This window comes from Coregonus lavaretus, assembly GCF_964263955.1.
Source record: "Coregonus lavaretus genome assembly, chromosome: 9".
NCBI classification, from domain to species: Eukaryota; Metazoa; Chordata; class Actinopteri; order Salmoniformes; family Salmonidae; genus Coregonus; species Coregonus lavaretus.
The window spans coordinates 11,322,310-11,345,897 of NC_139996.1; the positions used below are offsets into that span (position 1 = coordinate 11,322,310).

Here is a 23,588-nt window from a genome sequence, read left to right on the forward strand (position 1 = left end):
AATAGCTCAACTATTGTACCATCAGTCCCTAGGGTTGTTACGGTGACCGTATTACCGCCATACCGGAGGTCACGAGTCATGACCAAGGTCAAATTCCACGTGACCGTTGAGTCACTGTAACTAGGCCTACTCTAAAACTGCGGTCTGGAAATGAATGCCGCTGATGGGCGTTAGTAGCCTACCAAACTTTCTAATGGCCCTCAAGTCGCTAATGGCCTGGTACTCAGAGCTCTATTGTCCCTCTAATCACTCTGACATCAATGCAAATGCCATCGACAATCAAATCAAACACACACGTTTTAACTGGAATAATTGGAATGACGAGGATAAATGATGATGGGAGTTACAGGTCCCATTCTGAAATGGACCCGGAGTTTTCCTATCCGGACACGGGGCTTTCCCATCCGGACCTGATATGCACAAATTACATTTTAAAACATTCCATGGTCGTCGTGGATCTTGTTTCAAGCTCAAAGCCAAACACAACGGCAGCCATTTGGATGCAATATCAGCGAGAGCAGAATATCAGCTTGAGCCAGCTCCTTAAACAGCAGGTTGATGCATGGAATATAATAAGTACACTGCTCAAAAAAATAAAGGGAACACTAAAATAACACATCCTAGATCTGAATGAATGAAATAATCTTATTAAATACTTTTTTCTTTACATAGTTGAATGTGCTGACAACAAAATCACACAAAAATTATCAATGGAAATCAAATGTATCAACCCATGGAGGTCTGGATTTAGAGTCACCCTCAAAATTAAAGTGGAAAACCACACTACAGGCTGATCCAACTTTGATGTAATGTCCTTAAAACAAGTCAAAATGAGGCTCAGTAGTGTGTGTGGCCTCCACGTGCCTGTATGACCTCCCTACAATGCCTGGGCATTCTCCTGATGAGGTGGCGGATGGTCTCCTGAGGGATCTCCTCCCAGACCTGGACTAAAGCATCCGCCAACTCCTGGACAGTCTGTGGTGCAACGTGGCGTTGGTGGATGGAGCGAGACATGATGTCCCAGATGTGCTCAATTGGATTCAGGTCTGGGGAACGGGCGGGCCAGTCCATAGCATCAATGCCTTTCCTCTTGCAGGAACTGCTGACACACTCCAGCCACATGAGGTCTAGCATTGTCTTGCATTAGGAGGAACCCAGGGCCAACCGCACCAGCATATGGTCTCACAAGGGGTCTGAGGATCTCATCTTGGTACCTAATGGCAGTCAGGCTACCTCTGGTGAGCACATGGAGGGCTGTGTGGCCCCCCAAAGAAATGCCACCCCACAACATGACTGACCCACCGCCAAACCGGTCATGCTGGAGGATGTTGCAGGCAGCAGAACGTTCTCCACGGCGTCTCCAGACTGTCACGTCTGTCACATGTGCTCAGTGTGAACCTGCTTTCATCTGTGAAGAGCACAGGGCGCCAGTGGCGAATTTGCCAATCTTGGTGTTCTCTGGCAAATGCCAAACGTCCTGCACGGTGTTGGGCTGTAAGCACAACCCCCACCTGTGGACGTCGGGCCCTCATACCACCCTCATGGAGTCTGTTTCTGACCGTTTTAGCAGACACATGCACATTTGTGGCCTGCTAGAGGTCATTTTGCAGGGCTCTGGCAGTGCTCCTCCTGCTCCTCCTTGCACAAAGGCGGAGGTAGCAGTCCTGCTGCTGGGTTGTTGCCCTCCTACGGCCTCCTCCACGTCTCCTGATGTACTGGCCTGTCTCCTGGTAGCGCCTCCATGCTCTGGACACTACGCTGACAGACACAGCAAACCTTCTTGCCACAGCTCGCATTGATGTGCCATCCTGGATGAGCTGCACTACCTGAGCCACTTGTGTGGGTTGTAGACTCCGTCTCATGCTACCACTAGAGTGAAAGCACCGCCAGCATTCAAAAGTGACCAAAACATCAGCCAGGAAGCATAGGAACTGAGAAGTGGTCTGTGGTCACCACCTGCAAAACCAGTCCTTTATTGGGGGTGTCTTGCTAATTGCCTATAATTTCCACCTGTTGTCTATTCCATTTGCACAACAGCATGTGAAATGTATTGTCAATCAGTGTTGCTTCCTAAGTGGACAGTTTGATTTCACAGAAGTGTGATTGACTTGGAGTTACATTGTGTTGTTTAAGTGTTCCCTTTATTTTTTTGAGCAGTGTATATAAGCCCAGTCATTGCGCAACATTTCTATACTGCATGTAATCGCGTGTGAAAACAGAGTTTTGATGGCCTCTATTAAAAAGAGGAGGATCCCAGCTTTCTATTGCTAGGCTAAAATATGTATTTCTCAAGCGCTAATATTAAGCATTGCTTTACAAGCTTTTCAACCGAAGTAGCATGAAAATGAACCGCAGGAAAAACGTCCTCAAATGCATACGGATGACACATATTTTTTTCCCCTGCCCCTTGCAATGTCTGATTGATAGCGGCCCATTTTAAATCTAAACTAATTTCACACATATCAGTACTTTCAAGTACTGTTGATAACTTGGTATTGGTCAACAAGTACAGTGTGGCTACAAAGTACAACTGTCACACAGGTCACCCTGAAAAACAAAACAACTCACACAGCTCCTCCATTCTCTCTTTTCTTTGACAGAAAATCTTCATACTGACTGGAACGTTTCGTATGAACCTGGATCCGCACGCTCGCCACAGTGACGAGGAACTGTGGCGGGTGGCTGAGGAGGTGAAACACAACATTAACATCAGTCACACTGGTGTCTGGTCTAACCCTAACCCTAGCTATATGTCCACAGCCTGGTTCAACCCTAAACCTAGCTTCAACCACAACCCTAATCCTAACCCTAATCCTAGCTCCACGTCCACATCCCGTGGTCCTGTGTAGCTCAATACCTCTGTAGCTCAATTGGTAGAGCATGGCGCTTGTAACGCCAGGGTAGTGGGTTCGATCCCCGGGACCACCCATACGTAAAAATGTATGCACACATGACTGTAAGTCGCTTTGGATGAAAGTGTCTGCGAAATGGCATATTATTATTATTATCCCGGTTCAACCCCAACCCTAGCCTCAACCAGCCTCAACTTTATTTTGAAATCTATGGCTTTGTTAGCATTTAATACCCTTCCCTTAATGCACTTGATTTGTGCATATTAGCACTTATAACTTTATGAATAACAATACTTATTTATTTATGATTTATTACATATTTCTTTAAGGGTCTAGATATTTTGAGGTTTGGATTCTGTGGTGGTCTCTTCTCCCAACAAAAAGGCCTTATATTGGGCTATATTTACACAGCTCCTGAACATGTACAATAATGAGCTTCATGCATTTGGGCCCACCTGTGGCCAAAGGATGCTATCTAGTGGCCCTTTATAAACACTATAGAGCACTCTTTTTTTATTCTGGTAGGAGTTTGGAGCGTTCTGTGAGACCCCCACCCATACACTCTTAACAGCTTGTAGAAGTGTTCTCTTTTAACTAGCGGTTTATACGATTATTTGGTCAAGTGTGCCTGTGCACCCTGTCCCCCTTGTGGGTAACATACCTCAGTCTCCTTACCTAACCCTCAACCCTAGCTTCATATCCACATCCCGGTTCAAACCTAACCCTAGCCACAACCCTAACCATACCTTTATGTCCACATCCCGGTTCAACCCTAACCCTAGCCACAACCATAACCCTAGCTTCATGTCCACATCCCGGTGTAACCCTAACCCTAACTCTAGCTTCATGTCTACCTCCCGGTTCAACCCTAACCCTAGCCACAACCATAACCCTAACTTCATGTCTACCTCCCGGTTCAACCCTAGCCCTAACCCTGGCTTCATGTCCATATCCCGGTTCAACCCTAACCCTAGCTTCATGTCCACATCCCGGTTCAACCCTAACCCTAGCCCTAATCCTAACCCTGGCTTCATGCCCACATCCCGGTTCAACCCTAACCCTCAACCACAACCCTAACCATGGCTTCACGTCCACATCCCAGTTCAACCCTAACCTTAGCCTCAACCCTAACCCTAACTGCCCCCTCTATCTCTTTACCTATAGACTATCACTATCCTCCTTCCTTCATCTTTCTCCTCACTCTGTCTATCTGTCTGTCTGTCTATCTGTCTGTCTGTCTATCTGTCTGTCTGTTAATCTGTCTGTCTGTTTATCTGTCTGTCTGTTTATCTGTCTGTCTGTTTATCTGTTTATCTGTCTGTCTGTTTATCTGTCTGTCTGTTTATCTGTCTGTGTTACTTTAAAAGTCTAGGGTTGATGGAAAAGAGACCCGTAACATAACTCATGCAAATTAGAATCGTGACACAGAAACAGTGAGATCAAAAATACACCGACAACCATAAGCTACCGTCAAACACAAAATGTTTATTATGAACACACGGTAAAGGTTTGGGAAAAAGGGCTGAGCAGGACCCAAGGAATGAAACAATAATGTCAAAAACCCCTAAACTGATCTTGCCTGCCTCAAGAACCGCTAAGCTACTGCTAACCATACAAAAATACAGTGGGTGGTCCGCTCAGGTCTAACTAGTGTTTTTTAGACAATGTTCTTTCTACGGGTAATGTATGCCCAAGGGCAACTTGCTAAATACCCCTTTTCCCAGGAACACACAACATAGTTACCATATAGAGTAACCAGCAAATTAGTGAGTACACAAAAAACAGGACACCACAGTATCCATACTCACAAACGAAAAGAGTCTCTGTCAGCAAACACAACTGACTGGCTTTTAAAACAATGGGAGGTGTGAGTGAAAAACCAGAAACAGGTGGTGCAATGCAGAGGAATGTCCACTGATTGGTCCATCTCAGCAATCAGCAGACAAACAGATGTCGGACAGGTGGGACACCCCAACGACCACCAATCAGGAACAAAAAGGACACCTGTGATTAGGGCAGAAGGAGAGGAAAAACACATACATGATACCTGTATCCGTAACACGCCCACCCTTAAAAGAGCAAACCACAATGGTTTGCAACACACGTACCATCACAACACCCAAAATTCAAAGATCAACAGCATCCTGACGGGATAAAAAAATAACCTAGATCTCTAAACACGAGACAAAGTATCTGCCAACACACTATCCGAACCCTTTTTGTGGCGGATCTCCAAATTATAATTTTGCACTACAAGTGCCCAACGCATAAGGCGTTGGTTCTGGTTGTACATACGTTGGAGAAAAACTAAGGGGTTATGGTCAGTATACACTATCACTGGTAGTGCACTGGAACCAACATCGACTTCAAAGTACTGCAGAGCTAACAACAAAGCTAGAGCTTCTTGTTCAATGGTGGAATAGTTCGTCTGACATTTGTTAAATTTCCGTGAAAAATAACAGACAGGATGGTCCACTCCACTCTGGTCCGGCTGCAGTAGAACAGCACCAGCACCTCTGGCACTTGCATCTACCTCCAGTTTAAACGGCCGTTCAAAATCTGCCGCAGCAAGAACAGGGGTTACTACATAGTAGTGCTTTAGCAGTGTTGAAAGCAGTGTGACAATCTTCAGACCATACACATTTTCTCGCCGGACTGAGCAAATCCGTTAATGGAGCAACTACCACAGATACAGTTTTACAGAAACTACGGTAGTAGCCAACCATCCCTAAAACATGGCGCAGCTCTCTTCTGGTGGTAGGTGCGGGAAATGCATTTATAGCTGAGACCTTGGCATCTACAGGGCGCACCTGACCATGGCCGACCTGTTTACCGAGATAAGTAACAGTGGCCTTCCCAAACTCGCACTTTGCTAAGTTCAGGGTTAGAGAAGCGGCTGCTAGACGTTCACACACTACCCTTAAAGTGTTAATATGATCTGACCACTCAGTTGAATAAATTACCAGATCATCAAGGTAAGCACTACAATTAGGAACTCCAGCCAATACTGTGTTAACCAGACGTTGGAAAGTGGCTGGTGCGTTCCGCATCCCAAATGCCATGACAGCATATTGTAGGAAGTGGTCTGGGGTCACAAAGGCAGAGATGTCGGAGGCACGTGAGGTTAACGGCACATGCGAGTAACCTTTTAGAAGATCTAGTTTGGTTACATAAGTAGCAGCACCAACAGTGTCAATACAGTCATCCAGTCTGGGTAACGGGAACGAGTCGAGCACTGTGACAACATTGACCTTTCGATAGTCCGTACATAACCTGGATGTCCCATCAGGTTTGGGAACCAGAATGCACGGAGAACTCCAAGGACTTGAACTTGGCATAGCCAGGTTATTCTCCAGCAAATAACCGACCTCATCATCTTTCTCTCAGAAACAGCCTGGTTGTCATAGTGCCGTTTCATATGTCTCTGTGAGGAAGACAGCGCTTCCTTTGCTAGAGCACAGGCACTATGACAGCGAAAGCGACTAACGTAGTCCAACACATTTTCTTTCGCACACAACTCTTGTGATAAAAACTGATCCTTAAGGACTTTCATAGGTCCTCTCACGGTGTGTCCAAACACCAGTTCAGCTGGGCTGAACCCTAGGGATTCTTGTACCGTCTCACGGACAGCAAACAAAACTAGAGGAACTCCCTCATCCCAATCGTTCTCAGATTCCAAGCAATATTTTCGGAGCATAGACTTCAGTGTCTGATGCCAACGTTCAAGCGCACCCTGAGACTCTGGGTGATATGCGCTTGATACACGGTGTGTAACTGACAAGGATTTTAACACTTGTTTGAAAAGCTTAGAAAGGAAATTCGTACCCTGTTCAGTTTGTACCACCTTAGGTAACCCAAAAGTTGAGAAGAATTTGATCAAAGCTTTACTCACCACCGGAGCAGTAATCCTTCGCAGAGGAATGGCCTCTGGGTACCTGGTGGCCACACACATAATCGTCAACAGAAACTTGTTACCAGATTTTGTCTTTGGTAATGGTCCAACACAATCAACCATCACATGTTCGAATAGTTCACCTATGGCATGTATGGGACAAAGAGGCGCGGGAGGAATAACCTGGTTCGGTTTCCCAGTTACTTGACAGGTGTGGCATGTCCGACAGAACTGAGCCACATCTTGTTTTAAAGCAGGCCAAAAGAAATGTCGCAAACCCCGATCATAAGTCTTGGTGACTCCCAGATGTCCGGACCACTGGGGATCATGAGCGAGGGATAAAACATTTTGTCGAAAGGCTGTAGAAATCACTATTTGGTAAACAGCATTCCAATCTCCGCCAGAGTCAACATAGAATGTCCATTTACGCATGAGGAGATTACCATCAATGAAGTATGCCATGTTTTTCTTCTTTAGCTCCTCCACTGAGACAACACTAGAAAAACATTTATCCAGGCTAATGTCAACCTTCTGGTTAGCGATCAGCTGCTCACGAGTGACTGGTAACTGTATTGCCTCAGCAACAAGTTCCACATACTTCTTCCTTTCCCTGGGCTGTTGGTCAGACTGCACCAGCTTACCAGAGGTAGCACCCAAGCTATCCTCTGGGTCACACTCTCTGAATAAAATCATGTTCGACAAATCTATCACATCACCCACTTGTCGTGCTTGAGCACGTGTGACAGCACAAGCAGGGAACACATCTGGATAACCCTGTGCCAGCTCCTCGGAGAGAGACTGGTCACTTTTATCCAATACCTCCAATATGGGTATCACCTTTCCTCCAACAATATCGTTGCCCATTATAAATGTCACACCTTTTACTGGCAACATAGGACGTACTCCAACTCTGAACAATCCACTGACTAACTCAGAGTGTACGTTCACAAATTGCAATGGCACTGGGATGAATACAATTTCAATTCCTTGTACTAACACACTGGAACCACAATAGTATGAACGACTGTGCCGCACCAGTATCTCTGAGGATTCTAAACGGACGCTGAGACGCTTCTTCATCTGATATGGAAACAAACCCCTCAAAAATGAACGGTTCATAACTGTGATCTGGGACTGGGACTTTCAAAGCACATTCACTATGAGGCATCTGTTTTGATTCCGTCTTTACAACCGTACGAATCAGCCCAACACCCGTTGGCGGCCTGGCGTGCTGAGGAATCCCGTTTGCGTTTTAGCAGAAAGCAATCATTAACCATATGTCCCACCTTATGACAATAGAAACAGTGACGCACATCTTTCGGGCGTGCTGGATGTACTGCTGGTCGACTAGGGCTAAGAGTTAGCAACTCCGCGGCCCTGCTCTCCGTACGATCACAAACTCGTCTGCCAATACAGACGCTTCCGACAGTGAGGATACTTTCTGTTCGTTCAGATAAACTACAATACGTTCGGGTAAGCAATTTTTAAACTCTTCTAACAAGATTAACTCCCGTAGAGAGATAAAATCAGTTACCTTACTAGCGGTGTGCCATTTGTCAAACAGATTTCCCTTGTCTCTAGCAAACTCCACATAAGTCTGTGTAGAATACTTTTTATGAGACCTAAATCTCTGTCGATATGCCTCTGGAACAAGCTCATAGGCACGAAGAACAGTAGCTTTGACCACGTCATAATTCAAGCTGTCTTCAAGAGGTAGCGCTGACAGAACCTCTTGGGCTTTACCTGTTAATTTACACTGAAGTAATAGGCACCATACCTCTTCGGGCCATTTCAATGCTACTGCTATACAAAAACACTGAAATAGGAATCAACCTCTGACTCCCTAAACACAGGTACCAAGGTGATCTGTCTACTAATCAAAAGTAGCAGACGACACAGCTGGTGAGGACGGCTCACTAGCAGGCTTAGCATGAGCAGAGTGTAACCTCACTGTCTCTGCCTCCAGTTCCATTTTACGCATCGCCTGTTCTGCCTCTAGCTTACGTGTCTCCTGTTCTGCCTCTAGCTTACGCGTCTCCTGTTCTGCCTCTAGCTTACGCGTCTCCTGTTCTGCCTCTAGCTTACGCGTCTCCAGCTTTTCTCGCCTGATTTGTGCCTGACAATATCCATACTCACAAACGAAAAGAGTCTCTGTCAGCAAACACAACTGACTGGCTTTTAAAACAATGGGAGGTGTGAGTGAAAAACCAGAAACAGGTGGTGCAATGCAGAGGAATGTCCACTGATTGGTCCACCTCAGCAATCAGCAGACAAACGGATGTCGGACAGGTGGGACACCCCAACGACCACCAATCAGGAACACAAAGGACACCTGTGATTAGGGTAGAAGGAGAGGAAAAACACATACAGGATACCTGTATCCATAACAATCTGTCTGTCTGTCTGCTTATCTGTCTGTCTGTGTGTCTGTCTGTTTATCTGTCTGTCTGTCTGTTTATCTGTCTGTCAGTGTGTCTGTTTATCTGTCTGTCTGTCTGTTATCTGTCTGTCTGTCTGTACACTGCAGAGAGTGACACTGACCCCTTTCCTACCATACAGTAGTAACCTCATTCTGACATGCTATGCTGATGGTAAGGTAGTTGCTGTGTACGTGTGTGTGGAGCGGGGCAGTGACGGAGCCACCATAGACACCATAGTGGTGGTTGCATAGCAAGCACAGCCAGGAGACACACACAAGACTCCTTCTCTTGACTCTGAACATAGCTGATGTCATGTCTGATGTGGAGTTCAGGTTAATACTATGTGTTCGGAAAGGTCCACCACCTTCATTTTAAAGGAGTCAAAACAAGTACAGTATGTGCATTGGGCGATCTATGATGTCATGTTGCTCTCCTATACATGACATCATAGATCGCCCAATGCACATACTGTACTTGTTTTGACTCCATTAACATGAAGGTGGTGGACCTTTCCGAACACATAGTATTAACCTGAACTCCACATCAGAGGTAAATGACTACACTCATTTGTTTGATTGATTGATTCATTGACTGACTGATTGATTTTTCCTGTTTTCCTGTTCTCCCATGTGTCTTCCAGGTGGGTCTGAAGTCAGTGATAGAGCAGTTCCCAGACAAGCTGGACTTCCAGCTGGAGGACGGGGGTTACGTCCTGAGTAACGGACACAAGCAGCTCATGTGTTTGGCCCGCTCTATACTCAGCAAGGCCCGCATACTGCTGCTGGACGAACCCAGCGCCTACCTCGACCCCATGTAAGAGAAGAGGGAGGGAGGGAGATGTGGGTGGTGGTGTGATGTGTGTGTGTGTTTGAGTGTCTCACTGCATGTGGTGACAATTCCAGAACTTACCGTAACGCTCATTGGCTGTGTGTGTACTGAGACGTACAGTATGTGTGTAACCACATATACCGACACAGGTCTTTACGCTAAATGGGGCCTGTAATGAGTGAATTAGTGGTGGTTGATGACGCTGGTCAACTTCAGACCTGCTGCTTTCATCTTAACCTCAGCAGGAAGTGCACATGAGTGGGCTGAAGGGAGGAGGTTGTAGGGTGAGACTGGGGAAAGTGAGAGTGGAAGGAGTGTGGACGTAAAGGGAGAAAGAGAGAGAGAGAGTGATGTAGGCCTATCGTTAAACTCTGTGGTTATTTTTGTCTACTCTGGTTTGTGTATGGTTGACAGAAAGATGTTGTCTAATGGTTGTGTTTTGGTTTGTTTCTGGTTGACAGAACGTTGCAGGTCCTGAGGAAGACGCTGAAACAGTCTTTCTCCAACTGTACAGTCATACTGTCAGAACACAGAGTGGAACCACTGCTGGAGTGCCAGTCCTTCCTGGTTAGTGCACAAACACACACACACACACACACACACACACACACACACACACACACACACACACACACACACACACACACACACACACACACACACACACACACACACACACACACACACACACACACACACACACACACGCACACACACACACACACACACACACAGGATACCTATCCCACTTTAAGCATGAGGTTTTCCCCTTCGTTACCCCCCCATCTCTTCCAATAAAATGCTTTAGTATTTCCCTGTTGGAGCTGAGAATAGAGCGACAATCACCAGCTAAATAATTTATCCTCCATTTTAGTGTAATTCAATTCTTCTATCAGGGCATCGCCATTTGTTAGCCTCAGTGTAAATAACTTATTTGATTAACAGTGTCCCATGACGTAGGCCGCAGGGGTATTCAACTCTTACCCTATGAGGTCCGGAGCCTGCTGGTTTTCTGTTCTACCTGATAATTAATTACACACATCTGGTGTCCCAGGTCTAAATCAATCCCTGATTAGAGGGAAACAATGAAAAAATGCAGTGGAATTGGCTTTGAGGTCCAGAGTTGAGTTTGAGGGACTTAGGGCATGATGTGGGCCGTGTGTGTGTGTGTGTGTGTGTGTGTGTGTGTGTGTGCGCGCGCATGTTTGTTTGTTTGGGAAATATAAGTGACCTGTGTTTGTGTTCACACAAGCAGACAGCATGACAAGGCAGGCACAGTGACATACAGTGCATTCGGAAAGTATTCAGACCCTTTCACTTTTTCCACATTTTGTTACGTTACAGCCTTATTCTAAAATTGATTAAATAAAAAGAATTATTCATCAATCTACACACAATACCCAATAATGACAAAGCGAAAACAGGTTTTTAGATTTTTTTGCAAATGTATAAAAAAACTAAAACAGAAATACCTTATTTACATAAGTCCTCAGACCCTTTGCTATGAGACTCTAAATTGATCTCAGGTGTATCCTGTTTCCATTGATCATCCTTGAGATGTTTCTACAACTTGATTGGAGTCCACCTGTGGTAAATTAAATTGATTGGACATGATTTGGAAAGGCAAACACCTGTCTATATAAGGTCCCACAGTTGACAGTGCATGTCAGAACAAAAACCAAGCCATGAGGTTGAAGGAATTGTCCGTAGTGCTCCGAGACAGGATTGTGTCGAGGCACAAAAAATGTCTGCAGCATTGAAAGTCCCCAAGAACACAGTTGCCTCGATCATTCTTAAATGGAAGAAGTTTGGAAGCACCAAGACTCTTCCTAGAGCTGGCCGCCCGGCCAAACTGAGCAATTGGGGGAGAAGGGCCTTGGTCAGGGAGGTGACCAAGAACCTGATGGTCACTCTGACAGAGCTCCAGAGTTCCTCCGTGGAGATGGGAGAACCTTCCAGAAGGACAATCATCTCTGCAGCACTCCACCAATCAGACCTTTTTGGTAGAATGGCCAGATGGAAGCCACTCCTCAGTAAAAGGCACATGACAGCCCGCTTGGAGTTTGCCAAAAGGCACCTAAAGGACTCTCAGACCATGAGAAACAAGATTCTCTGGTCTGATGAAACCAAGATTGAACTCTTTGGCCTGATTGCCAAGTGTCTCGTCTGGAGGAAACCAGGCACCGCTCATCACCTGGTCAATACCATCCTTATGGTGAAGCATGGTGGTGGCAGCATCATGCTGTGGGGTTGTTTTTCAGCGGCAGGGACTGGGAGACTAGTCAGGATCAAGGGAAAGATGAACGGAGCAAAGTACAGAGAGATCCTTGATGAAAACCTGCTCCAGAGCGCTCAGGACCTCAGATTGGGGTGAAGGTTCACCTTCCAACAGGACAATGACCCTAAGCACACAGCCAAGACAACGCAGGAGTGGCTTCGGGATAAGTCTCTGAATGTCCTTGAGTGGCCCAGCCAGAGCCCGGACGAACCCGATCGAACATCTCTGGAGAGACCTGAAAATAGCTGTGCAGCGATACTCCCCATCCAACCTGACAGAGCTTGAGAGGATCTGCAGAGAAGAATGGGAGAAACTCCCCAAATACAGGTGTGCGAAGCTTGTAGCGTCATACCCAAGAAAACTTGAGGCTGTAATTGCTGCCAAAGGTACTTCAACAGAGTACTGAGTAAAGGGTCTGAATACTTATGTAAATGTGATATTTAAGTTGCTGTTTTTTTATACAATTGCAAAAATTTCTAAAAACCTGTTTTTGCTTTGTCATTATGGGGTATTGTGTGTAGATTGTTGAGGGGAAAAAAACAATTTAATCCATTTTAGAATAAGGCTGTAACGTAACAAAATGTGTAAAAAGGGGTCTGAATACCTTCCAAATGCACTTTAAGACATGATGCTGGGTGCTTGACACTGGAACATTTTCAACACATCATTCTCATTTTAGCCCTTTACTGTACCACATTGTCAGCAGTTTTACTGTGGTTTGTATGCTCAGTCTAACCTGGGGGTGAAAGTAAGGCGGTATGGCCCAGTACTGTGTCCCAGCAAAATAAATAGTGTGGGTACGCCATACCTGTAAAACGTGAGCCTATCACAATTAATACAACATGCCCAAAAACGATAGGTTATTACACCATTGTTTAATATTACTGCATGTCAGCCACATAAAAAATGTGCAAATTGACTGGAAACCGGGTGGTATACGTTCCAAATTGCTTTGTGGTTTGAGGAGAACACTTGCATTTTGTCAAGGCGGAGATGAGTGGCAAGATACTCGCGCAGCTGAGTGGCCGAGACCGAGGCGCGCATGGACAACACTGGATGCATCAATTCAGGCTACAAGTGTAAGCCTAATGACCAGTGGTGATTTTAGCCTGTAAATCTTGGTGGGGCAAACTCCCAATAATTTTTTTAGATGCCAGCAAAGCCACTACACAACACAACACTTAACAACATGTTAATTGGACTATAACGGTGACAAATGGTGCCCACAAGTGGTCCCAACAGCAGAGTCAAATCAGCAGTCCCAACACCTTACCACTGTTACACCTGGCTATCAGTGGAGCCTTGTGTGGCAGTGAAACAGTTCATTCAGCCTAATTTCCTGCCTTTAAAAAAAAATAGCTGATATGGCTGACTTGCTTAAACAAATGTGGTTTCTACTGACAATTGAGATGTACAAACTAATGCATAAGGGGACGACGAGCGGATAAGAGGCAATCCGTAATTTCGATTAAGACATTCATGAGCGAGCTAGGACAGACGTAGTCAATATAACTATTTGTTTAGCACTTTTGAAATGTACAGCGACAGAATTCAGAACATGGGCCGTTCTTACAATATTCTCCCTGTACACCAAGTCAGAACCGTAGGATAAATAAAGGGGGCATATAAGCAGACAATGAAAGCTCTTACAATACTCGATTATGATATTTCTCTAAAACAGGCTATAGGCTACATGTGCACCACCAAGTCAGAACAGTAAGCTAAATTATGAGGGGAAAGGGGATCAAATTATTAGGGTGAGGCACATGGGCTACTAACAGCTTACTACACAACATACACTTAGCATTACTTTCTTAGCTACAGTATACATACAGTGCCTTTCAAAAGTATTCATCCCCCTTTGCGTTTTTCATATTTTGTTGCATTACAACCTGTAATTTAAATGGATTTTCATTTGGATTTCATGTAATGGACATACACAAAATAGTCCAAATTGATGAAGTGAAATTAAAAAATTAACTGGTTTCAAAGAATTCTAAAAAATAAGTAACGGAAAAGTGGTGCGTGCATATGTATTCACCCCATTTGCTATGACGCCCCTAAAAAAGATCTGGTGCAACCAATTACCTTCAGAAGTCACATAATTAGTTAAATAAAGTCCACCTGTGTGCAATCTAAGTGTCACATGATCTGTCACATGATCTCAGTATATATACACTTGTTCTGAAAGGCCCCAGAGTCTGCAACACCACTAAGCAAGGGGCACCACCAAGCAAGCAGCACCATGAAGACCAAGGAGCTCTCCAAACAGGTCAGGGACAAAGTTGTGGAGAAGTACAGATCAGGATTGGGTTATAAAGAAATATCAGAAACTTAGAACATCCCACGGAGCACCATTAAATCCATTATTAAAAAATGGAAAGAATATGGCACCACAACAAATCTGCCAAGAGAGGGCCGCCCACCAAAACTCACGGACCAGGCGAGGAGGGCATTAATCAGAGAGGCAACAAAGAGACCAAAGATAACCCTGAAGGAGCTGCAAAGCTCCATAGCGGAGATTGGAGTATCTGTCCATAGGACCACTTTAAGCCGTACACTCCACAGAGCTGAGCTTTACGGAAGAGTGGCCAGAAAAATGCCATTGCTTAAAGAAAAAAATAAGCAAACACGTTTGGTGTTTGCCAGAAGGCATGTGGGAGACTCCCCAAACATATGGAAGAAGGTACTCTGGTCAGATAAGACCTTTTTGGCCATCAAGGAAAACGCTGGCGCAAACCCTCTCATCACCCCGAGAACACCATCCCCACAGTGAAGCATGGTAGTGGCAGCATCATGCTGTGGGGATGTTTTTCATTGGCAGGGACTGGGAAACTGGTCAGAATTGAAGGAATGATGGATGGTGCTAAATACAGGGAAATTCTTGATGGAAACCTGTTTCAGTCTTCCAGAGATTTGAGACTGGGATGGAGGTTCACCTTCCAGCAGGACAATGACCCTAAGCATACTGCTAAAGCAACACTTAAGTGGTTTAAGGGGAAACATTTAAATGTCTTGGAATGGCCTAGTCAAAGCCCAGACCTCAATCCAATTGAGAATCTGTGGTATGATTGCTGTACACCAGCGGAACCCATCCAACTTGAAGGAGCTGGAGCAGTTTTGCCTTGAAGAATGGGCAAAAATCCCAGTGGCTAAATGTGCCAAGCTTATAGAGACATACCCCAAGAGACTTGCAGATGTAATTGCTGCAAAAGGTGGCTCTACAAAGTATTGACTTTGGGGGGGTGCATAGTTATGCACGCTCAAGTTTTCAGTTTTTTTCTTCTTATTTCTTGTTTGTTTCACAATAAAAAATATTTTGCATCCTCAAAGAGGTAGGCATGTTGTGTAAATCTAATTATACAAACCCCCCAAAAATCAATTTTAATTCCAGGTTGTAAGGCAACAAAATAGGAAAAATGCCAAGGGGGGTGAATACTTTTGCAAGCCACTGTATCTCCTGGCATATTACATAATTTATGCAGCAGCATACAATACATTTTTGGACTCACCTTGTTGTGCTCACTTGAACGGGAAGGTGTCGTGGCGGTCATTAGTGGGCAAATTTTGTCATCAAACTTTGTCATCAAAGTCTGGCATTCTCTGGATTTATGGTGCTTTCAAGACAACTGGGAACTCTGAAAAAATCAAGGTTGAATCATGACGTTAGTGATCTTCAGGTCGGAGCTCTAGAAAGAGGCCTGAGTTCCTGACTTAGAATTCCGAGTTGGATGACCGTTCAAAACGTATTTTCCCAGTCAGAGCTCGTTTTTTTCTGAGTTCCCAGTTGTTTTGAACTCACTGAAATCTGAGATTTCCCAGTTCCGAGTTTCCAGTTGTTTTGAAAGTGGCAGAAGTCATGCTGGATTGACAGCATGGCCAATGTTGAATGTTTATCCTTTTAAGCTTGGAAAAGAGACCCTTAAACTGGACTTGGACCACACGTCCACTCCACTGAATAGCAGGCTAGTGATTGCTTTGCAATGCATGCAGTTAGCCACTAATTCCTTCCAAACCACTCATTGTTGAATTTGCGATTTCCAACTTGTTGTGTAATGTTTATATCCAATGGCCGATGAGCACCGATACGTTTTATCTATAATTTCTCTTCAGAATTTCTCTTCATATGACAAGGATTGAAAAGGACTTGCCATTGTCGACTTGATTCATGATGATGACTGCTAGCTTGCTAGCTAAGATTTTGAAAGTATGATGTTGACATGATCAGTCCAATCAAAGCTACTGTAGATATAATGTGATTTGACGTCATTTTAGCTGTGGCCAATGACCTTGAGCCTTCTTGGATGAGCACTTCTAATGTAACTCTATGGCAGCACCCAAGGGGCTTGAATTTTTGAGCTCTCCCCGTAGATTTTGCGGTGACGTAGTGTCCCCATGAGTGACAGAACACTGAGCCAATCACGGCGCAACTAGAGAACATTACCAACCCCTATGCTCCATATTTTCTGCTGGCTGCCCCACCACCACAGAAAGCACGGAGCTAGGCTGAAACACCTGCATTTTGGATCTGCCTTACTCAGGAAAGCAAAAAATATACCATTTTTGTATGCAGCTTTATTAACTCATATATATATATATATATATATTTTTTTTTTACATTGTTTGCAAACTGAAATAACATGCAAAACATTTTTATTTGTATTTTAGCTAAACAGGTGGGGCTCTAAACATGATGGGGTCGCCACTGCTAATGACAATCGCAGAATGTCATTACAATACACGTAGGTGTTTGGTAACAGATGTCTGTTTTCATTCATTAAATTACGGGTGCACAGTGCACTGTTGGGGTTTGGATGCTGGAATTATTTTGTGAGTGAACGAATGTGCGCGGGTAGCCTACAGGAGCGCTATTTGTTAAGTGATTGTTTGACAATCAGATGAAAACATCATGACTGGTTGTGTTTATGCCACATTAAAAGTCATAGGTGGCGTGTCCATAAGGCAAGGGGAAGCTAAGTTTTTCCTAAAGTAAATTGAATTAAATTGTCAAATGATATAGCCTAATTAGCTTACTCCTGTCTATATTGAAATAAATAAAATCATTCAAAATAGGCTACTACACCAGAAATCATGATTTGGCCACAGAGGATCATTAGCTTCTTAAAAAAATTAAAGAGCTGTGAATTGTTTTAAATCGCATAGCCTACAGTCAGAAGGGCCAGCAATTTGGGCAGCGAGCCCTGCAAATACCAAATAGATAATTGTTGAGTTGTGACTGTCAGTGAAAAGCAGAGAGACCCAGCCAGGCATATCGAAATATTTCAAAATACAATCGCAGAAAAACTGTTTAGAAAGCAAATGGCTATTGCTGAGTGAGGTGAGTCTTTTAATTATAAAAAATATTAATTTAGGCTAATTGAGCGAACAGTAGCCTATCTTATTGGCACCAGCGGAGAGCATCAGCCATATCACCGGTGAGTGTGCATATTCACTGTCTTTATCATTGGGTCAATGCCACTTTTGTTTGTTTTTAGACAATAATTTCCTCCTCCAGGTTAGATGGACGTCATATTGTATTTGTATCTCCCCTTTTCGTATGCCAATTATATGGATGGGACAACATCTTTTTTATTGATCTGTTTGTCAGTGTCAGCAGGGAAGGCTACCCTGTTATTTTTGTAGTATAAAAAAAAAATGCATGCAAGCACTTGGGTGTCCCGTACCTGTAAGAAATTAAATCTACTTTCACCCCTGGTCTAACCCATGTAGCCATTGGAACCAACCAACTCATCCCTCCCCTCTCTCCCTCCCCTCCAGATGATTGAGGGCAGTTCTATGAAGCGGTATGACTCCATTCAGAAGCTTTTGAACGAGACCAGCCACCTGAAGCAGGCCATGAGTGCTGCTGAGCGTCTCAAACTCTTCCCCCTGCACCGCCTCAACTCCAGCAAGCGACCCCCTCAGTCCCAGCAGCCCAAGATCACCGCCCTGCAAGAGGAGGCTGAGGACGAGGTCCAGGACACACGTCTGTAAGGAGGAGCCCCGGATTAACTGGATGCCATTTTGTCTTCTGAAATGTTCTTTCTCAATTGAACTTTCCTCGTTTCCTTGCATCCTCTCTCCTCGACTCCTTCTCAAAACACATTGGAGAAGTAGGCCTGAGATGAGGGACCTTGGAACTTCTCCTCCAATATGGTTGAGACAGAGGTAAAGAGAGAGGATGCAAGAAGTCGTGAAAAGACAAATTGAGAAAGAGCCAAGTTCCCTTTAGTGTAGATGATAACAGTGTGAATGTGAGATGTGGTCCGTCCCTTTCTTTGATGGGTCCTTATTGGTACCGGTATGGCTCTGTTCAATCCAAAACAACGTCCAGGCGTTTTCAGAGGGAGGTTTTGTTTAACTTTAATAACATTGGGATGCCAGTTTTGTTTGAATATAAGCCCATACTTTTTGGCCAAGATTGTGAAAAGTATAGGGTCCCTAACCCCAATGGAAAGCTGCCTGTAAATACAGACACTGATCTGAGTTTTGTGTTTCCCTCCCAATGCTTAAGGTTAGTGCCTCAGGGCAACATATTCAAAGCTGTAAATATACAAAACAGGAATGGGAATGATGGGTGATGCTATGGACAAGTGATGAACCTCAAGTAGCCTTATATTTCTATTTGTATGCACTTTAAAGAAACCTGAGGTACTCTTTAGTTTTTTTATGGTGGCCTGGTGGGTTAATAGGAAGGAAAATAAACGATCAAATGCAAAAAACAAAACAATTTGAATTCTAACTGTGACAATGGCAGATTTTTTTTTACAGTGTAAATGAAAAAACAAAGCTATTTCTTATTCATAGGAATGGGACAGACATGTCCAAAAATGTATAAACGACTTGTTTTGTTTTTCCAGAATCAATAATATTTTGTTTTCAATTGATTATATTTCCAGTAAAACGATTTTGAGAAAAGTTTATGAGTGGTCATTGGTAAGACAGCGTTTCTCCTCTGGTCCTGGAGACATTTTACATTTTACATTTTCATCATTTAGCAGACGCTCTTATCCAGAGCGACTTACAAATTGAGACTCTCTAGCCCTTTTTATACCTGGTTTTAACCTTGCCATTTGTCCTGATCTTGTCCACATTCTGATTGTGACCTCATTTTTAGACCGGTGTAGACAATCAAAGACACATTGTGATCCGATCGTGATCAGATCATCCTGCCCACCTCCGGATGTAGTCAGACACACATTGTGTCTGGATATCTTACAAGTGTAGACAGATCTGGACAGAGAAACCATTTCAATCATCATTATTCTGCCCTCTAAAGTCATTGACAGGTGGCACCATTGACTGATTACATCAATATGAGTCTTACAATAAATCAATATTATTTTGAAAGAATAGCTGTGAAATTTGCATAAAGGAAGGGACCAGGATATCTGATCACAATGCAGTGGATGGATAACAGACATTTTAATACCATGTGTTGTAGACACATTTCTGGAAATGTGGGCACAATCAAAATGTAGACAAGATCAGGACAAAGGACCCATGTTAGCACCAGGTATAAACGTGGCTTCTGTGTAATGAAGGTGTTTTTCTAATTCAATGACTTTCTCCCATTTAACATGACCCAAGTTATAGAGAATTACACCTGCAGTCTTGAAGTAAAGTGTTACTGCTTTTCCTTATAAATGATTTGTGAAGCATCTAGTACTTTTCTTTTAAATTCTCAGTGGAGAGTGGTCTGGTGTAAGAAGACAAGAGGTGGAGGACTTGGGGTTAACAGTGCAGTTTTAATGGTTGTGCTTAAAGGAAGCAGGACATTTCTTTAAACTTCAGACAGCTATCATACAGAACACCAAAGGTTGACTAAAATATATCCTGTACATAAATCAACAATGGCCATTCAAAATAACACACCCCCCCCTCCCAAAATTAAATAAAACGTTTTAAAAAAGAAAGAAAAAACAAAACGTGCTGCTTTGAAATTTATAAATCGGGCTCCACTTACAGGTCAAAGGTGAATCGAGCCGTGACTCGGATGGAATTCTGGGTAGTTTAAAGTATTTATTTATGGCTTATAGTCAAAAGAAAGAAAATGTCCTGTGTTTGCAATTACGTTTACTTATTATCACATTCCATTCACTTTGAAACAAGTGAAAAGTTATGAACCAAATTCTCCTATTATTATTACAAACATATATACAAGGTTTTTTTTCTTTTTATTTTCTTTTTGAGTTCTTTACTATACAAGCTTAATATCACATACACCAATCTATATACCATTAAGGTTACTAATAATTCTTATTTACAAATATTTGGTAAAACCCTTATTCATTTCAACAGTATTTAAACCAACCTTGCAACTATTTAAACATAAAACACTTGAATATTCGAAAATACGTAATAGCAAAAAACTGCCTGTTTCTTTTCTTTCACCCAAAAACATAAAACCTGTTTTAAGTACTTCTTTTTTCTTTTGACATAATTCCCTGCGAATGTCTCTTTTTTTGAACTCCTTTCAATACTTCAATACTGTATAATATCATAAAACTATGGTCCCCAAGTACACAATTGTTCTACAGTGTAACAAGTACGGATAACAAGTACAAATACTAAAAGGTCGTCATTAATCCTAACTTTACAACATGGAGGGATCAAAGCAGAGTGGTGGGAAGGAAGGAAGGAAGGAAGGAAGGAGAGAAAGAAGGTGAAAGAGGAGGAAAAGAGGAGAAAGGGAGTTAATCTACTACTTGGTATTGTTGTTGTTTCATGCAGGTCTCGGTGTAGGATCCAAATTTCCTTGTGTTGTTGGTTGTTTTCGTTGATGTTGTTGCTGTTGTTTTGTTTTGCTGCCTTGTTTTGCTGCTGCTGCTTGGTTCAGTTCTGGTCGCGTTGCGGTTAGTGGTCGTAGTGGGTGTTCGTGGTGCGGAGGTACTGCTGCTGCTGCTGGCCCGTGGCTTTTGTCCCCTGTTGCTGGGATTTGGGCTGGGACGTCGATCGCATCTTGCTGCAAGGGGCTGCCTAGGGCGGGGATGGGGGTGGAGTGACGGCTGCCGGTCTGTAAAGGGGAGACAGACATACAGACAGAAAAGCAAGAGGGCCTCTTTACCAGCCCTCTACTGGGGGACCACCAGACAGTTCACATTTGTGTTCTAAGCCTGCACTAAACGAGGTGAATTAGTTGAGAATAGAAGCCTGTAAAACCATAACCAGTGCTTTAGTTCGGTTAAACCTCCTTTTGACCGTCTGTGTTCAATACCACAGCCTCTAACTGACTGTACTTTTCTCACCGTCTGTGGTCGAGCTGTTGCTTCATGGTCGGTCCTGCGATGGAGAGATTGTCCACTTGGAGAGCCAGAGAAGACAATGAAGTCCTCCTTGGACTGAGCAATCTGCAACGTATAGAAATACAACCGGCAGAAAAGGTCAACCTCATGGTGTGTGTGTGTGTGTGTGTGTGTGTGTGTGTGTGTGTGTGTGTGTGTGTGTGTGTGTGTGTGTGTGTGTGTGTGTGTGTGTGTGTGTGTGTGTGGTACCTTGCTGATATCTGGCTCTGACTTGCTGGAGCACGTGAGGTCTGTAACTCCCTGATCAGATCAGTCTCGTTGTCAGAACACAGAGACAGACTCACATGGTCCCCATCTACAACACTACAATCACACAGTACAGTACAGTACAACATCAGTACAATCACACTACAGTACAACATCAGTACAATCACACTACAGTACAATATCAGTACAATCACACTACGGTACAACATCAGTACAATCACACAGTACAGTACAACATCAGTACAATCACACAACGGTACAACATCAGTACAATCACACTACAGTACAACATCAGTACAATCACACTACAGTACAACATCAGTACAATCACACTACAGTACAGTACAACATCAGTACAGTACAAAGATCAGCACAAACTTAGTTAAACTACACTGACCCCTGCTGGATGCTCTCAGCAATACACACATTTGTGACTCGTTTCAGGAAACTAGGCGTATGTCGCAAGTCACTACTTCACAGGAGAGGCATTTGAACGTAAACAGTTTTTTGTTTATCAAACTGCGTTTTTTGGCAGAAATGCCTTATGGAACATGTGGACTTTCATGTGCCTTAATAACAAACTTGTTTTCCATCCGTAAATAAGAATACAATTATTAAATTAAGAGCCTAGTTGGTTTAGCTATGGAAAAGACAGGAACCTTCCCGCTAGCCATGATTGGCTGAGATAATGGATGGGCTGGACATGCCAGAAGATGAGTTTGGATTGGTCTGCCATGTAGAATGCTTCTGTCTATAACGTGAGCTGTTCAGTAGGTGTTGATTGTCCTTTCTACTGTGTTGTTTTTTAAAAGATATAACGTTAGCCATCGAGAACTACAAATGTTTTGCTACTTTTCTCAACAACATTGATGCCCTGAATTTAGCAGGCGATGTCGACAGATCAGTTGGAAAAAGTGATGGGCTACTTTCTGTACATGCCAAGGTCAGTGTGAACTGGAGTGACTTGACGCAATGCTGGCCAAACAAGATGTAGCTACAAACAAAAAGTTTAATGGTTCCAGTCTGCCGTGAAGCGTTCATCCATGTATACGGGTAAGAGTCTAGCTACATTTTCAGATATTATAGGTTTATAATTTTGTCAGAAAGTCATTTTCATTGCAAGTTAAAGCTTACTGTTAGCTAGCTGGCTCGCTAGCTAATGTTACGTGTATGAGCTGTGTAGTAATATTATTCTAATCAGAAATACATGTGCATTGCTAGTTATAGCCTAATGTTAGCTAGCTAACATTTAACCTAATTGGTTAGCTTTAGCTACCTACAGATTAATACTACAGCTATGACAATGTTTGTATTGGTAGTAGTATGAGTTGGGATTATGCCGGTTCATTATTTAGCTAGCTAGCTAGATGATTACATGAACCATCAAGTTAGCCAGATGTGTCTCGGGGTGATTATTGTATTTCGTGAACATGTGTACATGTCTAGACAATAGTGACCCATCCACTTAGCTAGATGTGGCTGTGGGTGGTTATAGCATTTCCTTCACATGACCCATCAATTTAGACAAGTGTGTCGGAAAAGCGTCATCTAATAATTATAAAATATTTATAAAATATTTTTATCTGGACACTTTCTGTTTCTGATATTGCAAGTAACCATTTCACTGTACCGTTTACACCTTCTGTATCCTGTGCATGTGACAAATAAACATAGATTTTATTTGATATTGTGTGTTTACCAGAGACGGTAATGTGAAGAAAAACATGACCTGCACCAAAGTCAGATTAGGATATAGGCCAAGGACTAGATAACGTGTATTTTTACCTGGAGTTTTTCCTTATTGTA

General features: G+C 43.4%; 1 protein-coding gene and 1 pseudogene across 3 annotated transcripts in view; one reads left to right on the forward strand and one right to left on the reverse strand.

Annotated features, from left to right (window-relative positions):
- LOC311134633 (cystic fibrosis transmembrane conductance regulator-like) overlaps positions 1-19,200 on the forward strand; it is a gene marked incomplete at its 5' end in the record, with an annotated part of 84,559 nt that extends 65,359 nt beyond the window's left edge. For both annotated transcript variants that reach the window (XM_084168368.1, XM_084168369.1), the window contains 4 exons: positions 2,601-2,690; positions 9,805-9,977; positions 10,454-10,559; positions 18,049-19,200. In XM_084168368.1, the coding sequence (XP_084024494.1) occupies positions 2,601-2,690; positions 9,805-9,977; positions 10,454-10,559; positions 18,049-18,264 (585 nt within the window). In that variant the 3' untranslated portion in view covers positions 18,265-19,200. The remainder of the gene's footprint in view (positions 1-2,600; positions 2,691-9,804; positions 9,978-10,453; positions 10,560-18,048) is intronic.
- A 754-nt stretch (positions 19,201-19,954) lies between these two features.
- Positions 19,955-23,588, reverse strand: part of LOC311134863 (cortactin-binding protein 2-like) — a 98,898-nt pseudogene continuing 95,264 nt past the window's right edge. The window contains exons 19-22 of the transcript in view: positions 21,765-21,878; positions 21,519-21,620; positions 21,164-21,286; positions 19,955-19,969 (exon numbers count right to left, since the gene is read on the reverse strand). The product of the transcript in view is annotated as a cortactin-binding protein 2-like (transcript). The remainder of the gene's footprint in view (positions 19,970-21,163; positions 21,287-21,518; positions 21,621-21,764; positions 21,879-23,588) is intronic.